Here is a 14,057-nt window from a genome sequence, read left to right on the forward strand (position 1 = left end):
GTTAAAAATTATGAAATTCAATTTTTTTTTAGTGAAACTCTGAACTTAAATAATAATAGAAATCTAGTTTATAAAATAAGGTATGAGGAGGTTTATTTAGAAATTTTTAAATTGAATTTATCATGAAAAATAAATAAATTATACAGAGCTATAGATATTAATAAAAATGAGTTTTTCTTAAAGAAAACCCTCCCAAGTATTTCTTGTCTGATAAGTTTGTCTAATTCATCTTATTAAAAAAAAGAAAACATAAAATAAATCTATAAAAGTAAAGAAAAAGGTGTCTCCGAAGTTTTCGTGTGCAGAGGGCAATTCGAGTCTTCAATTCATCTTTCAACTTCACCCTGTCTTCCGCTCTCTCTCGCCCTTTTCTCTCTCTATCAGTATCTCCTCTTCCCCACCGATTTCGTGAGTTTTCTTTTTATCTTCTTTTAATTCTAGTTTCAATTCCCATCTCTCTCCTTTTTAATTAGGTTGTGGGGTTCTCAAATAGTTCGAATAATTGGTTTCCTTTGATATTAGTTGAGTCCATGATAATTTTTTGTTACTCTGCTCAGTAGATTTGTTTGTCGGCAGTTTAAAACTTCGATCCTTGTAATATGTGGAGATAGTTAAATGTAACCCTTTCACTTAGACTTGTAATTTTCTGAAGCAGTTTATATTATTAGTTAATGTTGACATAATTACTGTTTTTTTTTTTTTTTTTATTTAAGATTGGGTTAGGATCAGTCTCAAAATTGCATTTGTTTAATTTTGTTTTTACTTTTTTCTTTTCAAAATCTAAGGCTTACCTTGCTGGGAGTTTGACTGGGCTTTCAAACTGAAATATTTCTTTTTTGCCTATTTTGGAAGTGTAAACCTACAAAGGTACTTTTGGGGATGAGCTGTGATGCAATATTATTTTGAATTTTAATGTCTGATGTGTTCTTTGGTAGGTGCAATGTTAATGAACCATTATATGATGATTAGTTCGGATGATGTTAGTTGTTCACTCATTTTGGCCTTGACTTCTAAGTTGTATTACAACTTAGTCATATTTTTTTTTTAACTTGAATGGAAGTTCATGCGGCTTCTGCCGCTCAATGGGCAGGAGATGTTATTTTTGCTAAATTGGTATGGTCATATCTTTAGGAACTTTATCTTTGTGGCTGACAAATAATTCAGAATAAATTTGCTTTAATTTCTTAAATCATTATGTGTGAGATACCAACTCAACAACCAAAACTAATGTCCCTTGTGCATCATGCTAGTCTTAGAAAGTTTATATCCTATCGAAATGCAGCCCTTAGCTTGTTTTTTGAAACTTGATGCTTTGTGTTTGTGCAGCAGGTTTAGGAACATTTTGGGGTGAGAAACGTTCCTTCTTTTCGTGCCTTTTTCCTTGCCCTCTTCATATCTCTAACTCGCATAACTTTTCCATTAAAAAATGTGAAGGTTCTTATTGCTGTCGAATTTTTATATTAAAGTTTCTTACTGAAGTTTAGCATTTTAAAAGCTGTTCCTAGCCAGGAGTATAAAAGATATTTTGCAGCATACTGCTATGGTTTTCATATGGATTATTTCGAAAGGCTTATCAGTATTCTTATCAAAAGTTTCGTAAACATTTTGAAATAGGGAAGACAGTTACAGCTTAAATAGTAGTGTATGTCAAAACTTCCTATTCAATTGACAACTTAACCAAAGTAAACCCCACAGAAGCTTACAGTAGAACACAACAGAAGTTACCTTGTCAGCTTCAGGAAATAATCACCCACAATTCCTTCCCTAATTGTGTTGTCACTTGTCTGCCGAATATTTTACTTTTATCTTTCTATTGTTGTCTGTCTTGCAGCAATAACTACTTTTATAGGTACTATAAACTTTATTCTGTAGATAATATTAAGAAATTCAACTGTGTTTTAAACTTAGAGTCGTCTAATGTATGTGATTTTCACAATTTATATTGTTTAGAGAAAAAAAAAACTCATTTTTTTTAAGGTGAGAGATATGGCCACTATAGCCTCAAATGCCACAACTGTTTCCATATCATGAATGGTCAGGGAACATATCCGAATTATTTTGTGAATGTATGCTGCGGAATGAAAAGACTCCATTTTATATATGGAATTTGAAATCTTATCCCGATACTCTAGTCTTTTACTTCCTTTTATTTTTCCTAATGGAGTCCGGCAGCTCTATATTTTTTGGATATAAATCATGTGTTTGACACTTCTTCTTTCTTAGTGGTACTTTTTCTCGTAATACAGAGTAGGAATTTAGTGCTATCTAAGCCTATATTGTCAATCTAATGATTTTTTTTCCCTGTAAAAACAAATGTATGTTAGAGAGGTTCTTGTGAATTTTAGGACAGTGAGAACTGATTTTTGTTGAAAGAGCGAGAGGGTTGGTGTTAACTCAGGAGTTTAGATAATTCCGTTGTTAAACTCTCTTTTAAAATCTATAATATTCCTATTAGCTTGTAGGGGGTATAGAGAAAGAAAAAAGTACTAGAATGTTTTCCTTTCTGCTTCAACCGACTTGTTTAATTCCTTTCATTTTCCATGTTTGCGACTTTGCATAGGTCAGTAGTAGTTAGATCAAAATGTCTCGAAGATATGATAGCCGAACAACAATATTCTCTCCTGAAGGACGTCTTTACCAAGTGGAATATGCAATGGAAGCTATTGGTAATGCCGGTACTGCAATAGGGATCTTATCGAAAGATGGAGTTGTGCTGGTTGGTGAAAAAAAGGTCACATCCAAGCTGCTCCAAACCTCAACCTCCACTGAGAAAATGTACAAGATTGATGATCATGTTGCATGTGCCGTGGCTGGGATAATGTCCGATGCCAACATTCTGATTAATACTGCAAGGGTCCAAGCACAACGCTACACTTATGCTTATCAAGAGCCAATGCCAGTTGAGCAGCTAGTTCAATCTCTCTGTGATACCAAGCAAGGTTACACCCAATTTGGTGGTCTTAGGCCATTTGGGGTCTCATTTCTGTTTGCAGGATGGGACAAAAACTTTGGCTTTCAGCTTTACATGAGTGACCCTAGTGGAAATTATGGTGGCTGGAAAGCTGGAGCCATTGGGGCAAATAACCAGGCAGCACAATCAATACTGAAACAGGACTACAAGGATGATATCACAAGAGAAGAAGCAGTTCAACTTGCATTGAAGGTTTTAAGTAAAACCATGGACAGCACAAGTCTGACTTCAGAAAAGCTTGAACTTGCTGAGGTTTTTCTGTCACCCTCTGGTAAAGTGAAGTATGAAGTTTGCTCCCCAGAGTCCCTCACTAAGCTGTTGGTGAAGTTTGGTGTAACCCAACCTGCAACAGACACTGCGTAGTTCAATTTTGCCTATCTTGTTCATTTATGGTGCTTTTGGCATTATATGGCAGCTATTGGGTCAAACACATTTCAAACTTAAACATTTTGGATCTTCGTACATCTGAGATTTTCAAGACATATATGGCCTTTGAGTTCCATTTGGTTAACCACTGTTTCCATGATTTGGTACTTGTTATTTGAATCAAAGTTTATAGGAGAACATATCAATCAGCTCGAAATTTGTGTTTAGTTTATATTAATTTCAAAATATTTCTGATGAAGTTGACAAACTGCGATTATTTTTCTAAAATAAATAAGCCAAATACCTATCGAGATTAGAGCTATTCATTTGAGAGAAGTGTTTACTTTATTATTTGTTTGCAATAATTAGTGAGTAGAGAGTAAATTATTTCGAGAGTAAGTATTACATGAAACTATTTTCATTTAAGAAACTATTACATGAAATAATATTATAAAAGTAAATGAGTAAATTATAATTTTACTACACTTTAATTTGTAATTCGCGGATATTCTTTTTCATTTTTTTACGAATTTATTCCTACTCTAAAAAAATGTAGTTTCAATCAAATGTAAGATTTGATTTAATAATTTAGTTTTGAACAAAGAGTCAAATAATTTCTTGATCATATTTTAAATATAGCTCAAGTTTAGGTGGAACTAAACTTAAATAAAATATATAAAATTAATGATATATTAAACCTACATGTCGAAAACATGAGACTAAAACGCGAAAAAAATTCTCAACTCAAAATCAAAAACCATTTTTTACATTCACTTATTTATTAAGAGAATTGTACATAAAAGTACAAATATCTAGTTATTTATTTTGGAGGTTACTCTTTATACTACCCCACATTGTTTCCTGCATCACTATATACTAAATATATTCTTTTTTTTTTCAATGGATTTCAAAATTTGTTAAAATTTTCAAAAAATTCTTAAAAGGATTTCGAGATTTGTTTTCCAAAAATTTTTTCACGAATTTCGACATTCGTTGAAGGAAAATCTCTTTAATAGATTTCGATATCCATTGAAAGACTACCTTCAACGGATTTCGAAATCCACTGAAAAAATAACGAATTTTGACATTCGTTGAAGAAAAGAAGTGGGGGTGTAGAATTTTTTAAAATATAAAAGTTAGTTTTTGAATTTTTTAAAAATGTGTGATGTAGGAAGCAATATGGGGTGGTGTAGGGAATAATCCTCTTTAGTTTGTTCAAACTTATCTAAAAGTATGTTCACGGCTAGGACTGACATGTTATCAAGAACTACATAATGGGCCATCGCAAAACTTATCTAATACCCAAGACTCCAAGCCCAAGCCTAACCGCAACCTTCAACTCATTCGCTTAATTGAGTACTGGAGAGGCTGAATCCAAAAAAGATTAGGGAGTTACTCCCTCCACCACCACATAAGACTCTTTACACCTCTTCATTACTTTTTTGCCCTTTAGTTTAAACGAATATGAATATGCGTTGTTTGTTAAATGGATGACAACATTGCGTAGTTTTGCAAAACTTTTTCAGTAGTAGCATGTGAACAGAACTCCAGATATCCGCAACCCTCTAATAGGCCAGTTTGCTTATTGGGAATCCTTCTTCAAGCACGTGAACTTTTGAAACCTCTCCTTCTCTCTCACATCATCCACTCTCTTCCTCACTCCACACTCAATCCCTCTTTGCAAAATCGACACACATCCTTCCCACTTAGCTGCCGCCCTTCCGTGTCCTCAATAACTAGATTCACCTCCCTCATGTGCACTTCCCCTCCCACCTTCCCGCCACACATGACCTTCACCATGCATTACACCCTTTCCCTCGCCATCTCTGCTGTGTACAACACCTCCACCTCTTGTGTCAGCCAGTGCCGCCCCGTCAATACTGCCCTACACACATACTAGTGAAGGAAAGTTATTGCAATAAAATAGTGGGAAAGTATAGGGTATTTTTGGAATAAAAAAAATAGTGATGAAGTAAAAGAGCACTTGAGATGGTTGAGGAAGCAACACCCAAAAAATTAAAATGGATGGGCAACTTCTTACTTCACCTCTATATATTTCTTCCTACACCCTAATATATACAAAAAAAAATTCTATTTTGCCTTTTCTGGATTGTGCAACACAGTTTTGAAGTAGAAAATGACTTTCAGATTCTACGTTGTAAAAATAAATAATGACTTCCTGATTGCATAATCTGAAAACTAAAAATAACTTCCAAATTATGCAATTTTAGAAACAAAATATTTAAGTAAAAATAATTCCAAATTACACAATCGAATTTTACAATTGAGAAGTCATTTTAAAGAAAAACAAAAACAACTTTTTGATTATACAATCTAAAATTCATTTTTAACTTTGGAATTATATAATCTAAAAATAATTTTTTACTTTCAAATTTTACATTCGAAAAGGAAAAAGAAAAGAAATTTCTAAACATAAAAGTGTAGGAAGAATATATGACGTTACAGGAAAAAGCTACCATATGGGCTAACCATATAACTGACCCCACGACCAATGCATGTATTTTTTCTCTTTAGTGTTTAATTTAATAAAATTCTTTTTCTTCATGTACTTAATAATTTTTAACTAAACCCACATGATTTTTCGAAACAACGTTTCACCAGTTGTAAAAATGACTTTCGGACTATCTGTTCTAAAAATCTTTTGAAACAAGCTTTCTTCAAATTTTGGAACAAGCTTTTTGAAATGCATTATATAACAAACTTTCTAAAACCCATGAAATATATTATGGAATGAGCGTTTTGGAAAAGATTTCCAAAACACATGACACTTTTTGTAATAAGTTTTTTCAATATTAAAATTATTTTATTTTCGGTTTATATATTCAATAAAAAAAATATAATATTTCATTCCTTCTATGTAACACCAAACAAGCTAAAAAGAGTTAGTTTGGAATTGCGTTTGAAACAACAAATAAAGTTAAAAATATTTGGTAAAAAGGACTAAACTCTGGTTTTAGTCCTTTTTACCAAATTGTTTTTAACTTTATTTGTTGTTTCAAACGTGTTTCTCAGTTAACATTGAAGCGAAAATGTGTCAAACAGTGTAAACAATTCAAATGCTATAATGAAACGTTCTTAGGCAAGTGTTAACAAAACCAACGGTGGAATGCTTCAACGTGACCACGTCCGGGGAGCAGAAGGATTGGAGAGCAGGAATCATCCAGTTGATCCGGAAGCAAGATGAAGGAGCAGCCCTTAGCATAGAAGACGTTAAGCAAGTAGCTCGGTGTTGCCTGGTGGGGGATGATTTATACCGAAGGGGCTATGTGACGCTTTTGTTGAAGTGTTTTGGTGGAAACCGAAGCGGAATATGTGATGAGGGAGCTGCATGAAGGAGTCTGTGGAAGACATACCGGAGGGCAAACCCTCCGAGCGAGAGTACTAAGAGCGGGATTCTTCTGGCCAACACTTGAGAAAGATTGCATGACGTTCACGCAGAGGTGCAAGGCTTGCTACAAGTATGGAAACGTTTTTCATGGCCCGGCTGTCGAATTATAGGGTATTGTGTCCTCTTGGCCATTTGCTCAGTGGGGAATGGATATTGTTGGACCACTCCTGACCGGTCGATCCTAGATGAAGTTTTTGTTGGTTGCGGTAGACTATTTCACCAAGTGGGTAGAAGCCGAGCCATTAGCTAAGATTTCAGCTACTCAAGTTCAGAAGTTTGTATGAAAGATAATTTGCCGGTTCGGGTTACCCAAGACAATTATCACAGATAACGGTCAACAATTTGTGGATAAGAAACTCGTGGCTTTTTATCGAGAGTGGGGAATAACTCCTTTTACGCGCTCTGTCAAACATCCGCAGAAGAATGACCAAGCTAAAGCGATGAGTAAAATCATTATTCAAGAACAGAAGAAGAGGTTGGGAGAAACAAAGGGGGCATGGGTTGATGAACTACCTCTCAAGTGTTATACTTTTTAAATGCCATAGCTATAAAGGACAATGTCTCATTCCCATTGTCGTTGATTTAATTGATGATTTATTCAAAGTTCAGTAATTTTCCAAGATCGATCTTAGCTTACGTTATCATATATGATCTTATAAAAAGGATGATCAATATATAAAACGACATTCAAGACACCTCGTGTACCAAAGACGTCCCTGATAATATGATTTTAATTATTATTTAAGAGATAATTATAATATATATATAAATTTTAATAAAACAACAATATAAACTTAAAGAGAAGTTTGTGCATATATGTTCTTTATATCTTGTTAACATAATTAATTTAATTATTATTATTATATTATACTTAAATATTTATAAAATATAAATGTGAACATAATTAAATGTATGTCTTATACCAAATAATTTACAACTTTATATATTTTTATTATACTTTCCACGCACTAGTGCAAAAACGTTGTTTAACGTCGGTTAATTTGGGTTTTTAACGTCACTTTCACAACCGACGTCTAAACGGGTGACGTCTATGGGACGTCGAAATTCGTCAGAACCGACATCCATATAAACGTCAGTTAACGATATCCACCGACATCTATATAGATGTCTGCTTATACTCACACCGACGTCGAATTACTCTATATAGACGTCCACCTATGATTAAACCGACGTCAACTTAAATATATAAAGAGGTTTAAAATGACACTAACCGACGTCTATGTTGTTATAGACGTCGGGCATGGATTTAACCGAGGTCTAACAACGACTTTCTGTTTTAGTGCAGTTTTGATCTAGACTTTCGGTAGAATTGTGCAACACTGTCCTCTCGCTAGTTTCCCCACAAAAAAAGCTTGCGTCTTTTGAATCTTCTAGTGCTTTCAACCCAAAACCGAACCTGGGTCCATGGCTACTTCCAATTATTCAACCGCAACAGAAAAAAATTACGGTGTCGAGAAGTAGACAAGGACCCAAGTTCCATTTTGGGTCGGAAGAACTAGAAAACTCAAAAGATCGCCACTCTTTTAGTGAGGAAACTAGCAAAGGGAGAATGTTGCACTATGTTACCGAAAGAGTGGATCAAAACTACACTAAAACACAACACAAAAAAAATTTTAATCAGTTGAACGACAAGATAATCGATAAAAAACTAAAGAAAGTTTAAACGGTAAGCATAAGAAAAACCACGCACCTGGGATGAAGAGAGGAAAAGGAGAGGACGAAGACAATGACGTTATGACAAAATACAATGCAATGCCGGAAGAGATAAAAAGTAGAGTTGCGCAAGGGAATAAAAGAAGAGGAGAACCAGAGAAAAAGGAGAAGAGATGAAGACGCGATCAGAAACTGAGTGGTTAGAAGGGTCTGCGGTTTATTTAAAATGAAATTGGGCGTCGGTTGCGCTAGAAATCGATGTCTATAGACGTTAGTGTTTGATCGGGATCCGACGTCTATTCTTCTTAAAGAAGTTGAAAAGATTGACGCTTGATTTCCTGTCAGGGTAATTCACGTCGGTGCCCCTCCTAGCCGACATCTAAAACCCTCGAATTTGGTGAAAATAATCAATTACAGGAACGTAGACATTGATTACGTTCCGAACCGACGTCTAAATTGAAGGATTTTTGTCTTCCTGCCTTCGAGATAGGCCTTAGACGTCGCTGTTTGACTACGTGACATCTAAGCGCCTGGGAATTTGGTGAACAACATTAATTGTAGCCCCAGTCGACGTCGCTTGTTCAGGGGATCCAACGTCTATTCCTCGTCTGAAGCTGAACCGTTTGACGTTTGATTTCTTGTCAGAGACTGGAACGTCGGTGCCTTTTTCTAGACGACGTCGAATTGTCTGTCTTATCACATACCTCAGGCAATTTGACGTCGGTTTGAGGCAGGTGCGACGTCTATCATATCATAGACGTCGCCTAACATCGAAACGGACGTCTAGTTTACCAATATATTTACGATAATGCCATCGTGCAATAATAGACGTCAATTTATCACGAAACCGACGTCTGATGGGTGACGTTAAACAACATTTTTGCACTAGTGACGTCTATATTTTGCATCTTACATCTTTCTAATAATATGAGGAGAAGTAATGTTATGGTCTAATGTCTTTATTTTTTGTGACTTTTTCTAAATAAGTCTCTCACTATTTTTTTATTTATTTTAATTATGTTATTATTTTTAAAAAATTGAACCAATTAGAGTTTTACTGATAGTTCTGTACGATGATGGAGGTGTTGCTCATAGGGGCTTCTATTGATGTCCTGAATGTGTGGGGTGTCCCATCAATGGATCGAAATAGTGCTCTCGGAAAAATTGACAAACTTGTCTCCTTTTAGCTTTATCTCTCACTGTTCTCATTACCTCTTTTTAATTATTAAATCATAAATAAAAATTTTATTTATATCTTTCATCTTCGATCTCGTTAGAAACATTGAATTCCTTTGTTTTAGATTTTTTTAATCATCAAAACCCTAGAAATTGCAGAACCCCTAAAATACAAGAAGCTAGAACAAAAATTAGGGTTTCCAGAAGAACAAATTTTTATTCTTCCACCAATTCCTTATGCCTTTTTCTTTCTTGTGATCAAATCCCAATTTAGTAACGATGATGAATGGAAGAGCACAACAATTGATCTTTAACGAACAAGGAGTTTATCCAGTGAAATGAAACCAAGACACGTCTGTGGTTGAGCATAGTTTTTTAAAATTTAAAATAATTAAATTCTATGTAACTTTGCCACGTCATTAAAAATTGCAGTCAGCATATCACAAGAAATTTAAGGCCGAACATAATACCAGAACCTCTTTGAGACGATTCTGCACAATAAAAACGTCCGAAATGATTAAACCTATTTATTTGTTGGATTACATATCCAGAGTCAAATATAAATTAAAATAAGTTGAATTTTAATGATATAAATTAATTTCAACTACGTTTATATGAATATTTTAAAATACTTAAAATTTAATTAAAATATAAAATCTATAATAAATACGATTTAAGATAATTTCAATTTTTTTTCAAATTTAGAACAATTAAATGAACGTAAACATCGTTAATCAACGTGAAATTAGATATTTTTTAACCATACTTGAAGTTTCAATAACAGAGCTAGCATTTAGCATTTCTTTCCAAAGACAGACAATTATTGTGCAACGTACCAAAATATTTAGTTGTTTGCTTTGAATTGCTTTTGTGCAAATTTTGAAATGATGTTTACTATAGGCTTTCTTCATGAGAAAACTGTTCTTGTTTAAATGTCAATTTCATTACCGCTTTTCTCCTTTAAAAATGTTCACAAACATGCAACAGAACTGAAAAGTTTATAAGTATGTGACCACTAGAGCAATTGATCAAAATTGAAAGACTACCCACTTATATCTTACAAAAGAAACCACTACATGAAACCGCTTCATTATAAACAAAAGGTTTATTATTAATTAAATCATAATTTCAAGTTTTGTTCGAGTTTAGTTTGGTCATTTTTTGTTATCGTTTTTCTTGATAATATTTTTATGTAATGAAAAATGCTTAGTATATTTTAAGAAGTCAGTTAGCTAAGATATCATATTACATAGTAATCTCTACCCTGACTTTCAAAGAAAAAAAAATTATACTCGTAAAAAATTAAATGAGAACTATATCTGTATTTTAGTAATCAAAGTTAACATGAGATTTCAAAGATTAGGAGAGAATTCTTTACACATGAATGAAGAAAATAACAAAGCAAAAAGAAAAAGTTGGAAAAGTTAGTCATGGATGGAGAATATAAGCATAAAGAAGCTCATTCCACACATCAGGTACACCAGGGAGGCACCAATGTATGCAATCAGCATAAGTTTTTGGGTTTGATAACTGCTCTTCGGTTAGAGGCTCCCATTGCTTTCTATAGATTGATGGGTGCCCTTCTTTCCTATACTCTGAGAGCTGTGTGATGTTTAGCAATTCAACTTTCAACCCTCTTCCATTCAAATCTTCAATCACATTTTCCACCACTCTCATCATACTTGGATATGAACCATTCCCCCAATACCCTTCTTCTCTAATTTGATCTCTTTCTTTGTAACAATTATCACCCTTGGCTCCTCCCCATTCATGTGCCCTGCATTTTTTTTATAAGCTTATTCATAATGATAATGAATAAAGATGGGAGTTTGTGACACTTACTTTTGGTGAGTTGGTGACATAGAAACAAAGAACAAGTTGGTCTTGTTGCGATTAACATGAACTTCCAACCAATCCGACCATGTTCTTAAGGCCATTTCATACACTCTCACCATTCCTACCCTTTTCATCACCCCATTAGGGTCTCCAAATGAACCCCACCTGCTCATAGGTTACACTGTCATTATTCAGATTAAGACACTTAATTACCATCTTAACCAACTTCTTAACTTAGCCTTAAAAGTGAGTCAAACATACGCAAAATGTTGTGGTTAAGACAATGATGGGTTGGTGAGTTTTTATACTTACAAAACATTCATTGCTTTCCTTCTCCACCATAGGAAAGTGTTGAAGACCAAAATGTCTGCATCAGTCCAGTACTTAGCATGTTTCTCTATGGCATGCACTCTTACGGTTCGTTCAGCTACCCTGTGGTTCACAGGGTCATCTGAGTTTGATTCTACCAATAATGGAGCCCAGTAGAACTCGATCGTTGCATTGTACTCCTTCATCAAATCATAATAATGTCAAATAATTAATCACCAACTACTTGATATCATCTCACATATATAGACTATACTTGAAATTATGATAAGATTATCGAAGTCTTTGATTTTCTTCAATGTGGTTTAACAATGAAGCTTGTGATATAATTCTTACACGACTTCAACATAATTTAAGAATAAGTAAAATAACTTTTATTATGATTATAAAAATAAAGAATAGATACTATAATGATAAAAAATATTTAGGTTATGTATGTATTATTGGAAATGTTTTTATTTAACTTTGTGACATTATCTTCATGTAAAGACGAAATATGTTGTTAATCTGGTTTCAAATGAATATAGTATCGTCTTTAAAGATAATAGTTAAATAAGAGATTTGAAATGTAATTCAATTCTATAAAATTAACTTGTGATATAATTTATATATATATATATATATATATATATATATATATATATTCTAAATTGATTTTATATCTAGTTGATAAAAAAATTTTAATATATTTTTTAATCGAGATATATATGTATTTTGTGAATAATATTAAACATTAATATATAATTCGATAATAATTCAATAATAGATGGAATGATATGTCAAACAAATACAAACCTTTCTATAAGTTCTAACCTAACTATATATTATGTTAAAAAATAAACTTTAAATCAATTTAGTAAAATTAAATTATATTTAAATTTTTCATCTTAACAATAATAATTAAGAACAAGACGAAAAATCTTAAATGAATTTTCACTTTTTATATGTTAGATAAATGAATTAGATTATTTTTTATTAAGAGATAATATGTTTAGATTGCTTTAGTTAACTAACCTTGTTTATATATAATTTTAAATACATAAATCTTGTTTGACGATGTAATAATATATAAATCCATATTCACATATTTCAAATTTTGAGATTACATATGTGGAAATGTCTGTATATTTGTGATGTGTCTGATTTTCGTGTCAATATCTGGATTACAAATGGTAGAGTTTTGAAATGGAGAACCATGTGAAAGGTAACTATATTTATTGAAATAGAAGAACTTTTAAAGACTTACTTCTGCCTTGAAGATGTTGAGGGACCCATTTGCAATGGTTCGCATGGATTTGAGAGTTGGGGGAACAGAAGATTCCACAAGGCAAACCATTGAAACCCATTGCCCTCTGTTTAGTGAATCCCCCACAAACACCATCCTCTTGTTCCTTAGCCTTTCAAGCAATGCTGTAGCTTTGAACCTTTATTAACAAAGAACAAGCCACATTCACAAAACTCAAAACACATTCTCAAACTTAATATTCAAGCATACATGTAACAATAAAAGAATATGTATTTTATTAGAAAGTTGTTCACTCTTATATCATATTATAAAGTAGTTTTTAAACCTAACTCAACTCCACAAAACCGTCTTATAAAATAAGGTTTACATCCACTTATATGTTATAAATTGATCTTATCTCAAATCGACGTGAAACTTCTAACATATTTCAAAAACAAAAATGTCAAATGATCTTCATTATATACAACATGTCACGAAATAGACTTTAAATTTAACTCAACCTCACAAAATCGACTTGTAAATTGAAGTTTACACCTACTTATATATTATAAATCAGTTTTATCTCTAGTCAATATGAAACTTCCAACACAACGTTCACTATAAAAATATAAAAAAATCTCCTAAAATTTTCTTTACTTTTATAATATTATGTAATATAAATATAAAAAATGTCATAGAAAGACCTGGGTAAGTCACACTGGTGAGGTTTCCACCTCCAATTCTGGTAGCCAAGGTCCTTCCTTCCAAACTTCTCACAAGCCAATTGATCAGACATGAACGTGCACTGTTGCTCCTTGTAGAGTGGATATGATTCATTATCAAAAACCCACTTCCCAGAAAACACGTCACATTTTGATAATGAATGTAACTTGGTTTTTTCATCAGACCATTGTTCTCCTTCTTGTGTTAGATAAATGGCAGTGACAACAAGAGTAGTGGCTAAGATGGCTACAAGGGATTGAAAAATGTTTCTGATTCCCCAAGTGCTTCCTACTGCTATCTGATGTGCTTTTGCCATTTACATTCACTTTGATTTTTCTTCTCATCACATA

General features: G+C 33.1%; 2 protein-coding genes across 4 annotated transcripts; one reads left to right on the plus strand and one right to left on the minus strand.

Moving 5' to 3' along the window:
- Positions 1-255: 255 nt before the first annotated feature.
- On the plus strand, positions 256-3,575 carry LOC106753418 (proteasome subunit alpha type-4). Of its 3 annotated transcripts, XM_022777530.1 has the most exons (3): positions 271-408; positions 1,327-1,347; positions 2,561-3,575. In XM_022777530.1, the coding sequence occupies exon 3, from the start codon at positions 2,582-2,584 to the stop codon at positions 3,332-3,334; it is 753 nt and encodes a 250-aa protein (XP_022633251.1). In that variant the 5' UTR covers positions 271-408; positions 1,327-1,347; positions 2,561-2,581; the 3' UTR covers positions 3,335-3,575. The 3 variants fall into 3 exon arrangements, with proteins under 3 accessions (XP_014490712.1, XP_022633251.1, XP_014490713.1); XM_014635226.2 differs by lacking the exon at positions 1,327-1,347 and having other exon boundaries at positions 256-408; XM_014635227.2 differs by lacking the exon at positions 1,327-1,347 and having other exon boundaries at positions 272-408; positions 2,566-3,575.
- A 7,340-nt stretch (positions 3,576-10,915) lies between these two features.
- Positions 10,916-14,057, minus strand: LOC106753455 (protein trichome birefringence-like 34). Its single transcript, XM_014635264.2, has 5 exons — positions 13,689-14,057; positions 13,006-13,169; positions 11,745-11,941; positions 11,439-11,597; positions 10,916-11,373 (listed from the first exon to the last, which is right to left on the minus strand). Exons 1-5 carry the CDS (start codon positions 13,885-13,887, stop codon positions 11,025-11,027), a joined length of 1,068 nt encoding a protein of 355 aa, XP_014490750.1. The 5' UTR covers positions 13,888-14,057; the 3' UTR covers positions 10,916-11,024.

Source organism: Vigna radiata, unplaced genomic scaffold (genome assembly GCF_000741045.1).
Source record: "Vigna radiata var. radiata cultivar VC1973A unplaced genomic scaffold, Vradiata_ver6 scaffold_133, whole genome shotgun sequence".
In the NCBI taxonomy this organism is placed as follows: domain Eukaryota; kingdom Viridiplantae; phylum Streptophyta; class Magnoliopsida; order Fabales; family Fabaceae; genus Vigna; species Vigna radiata.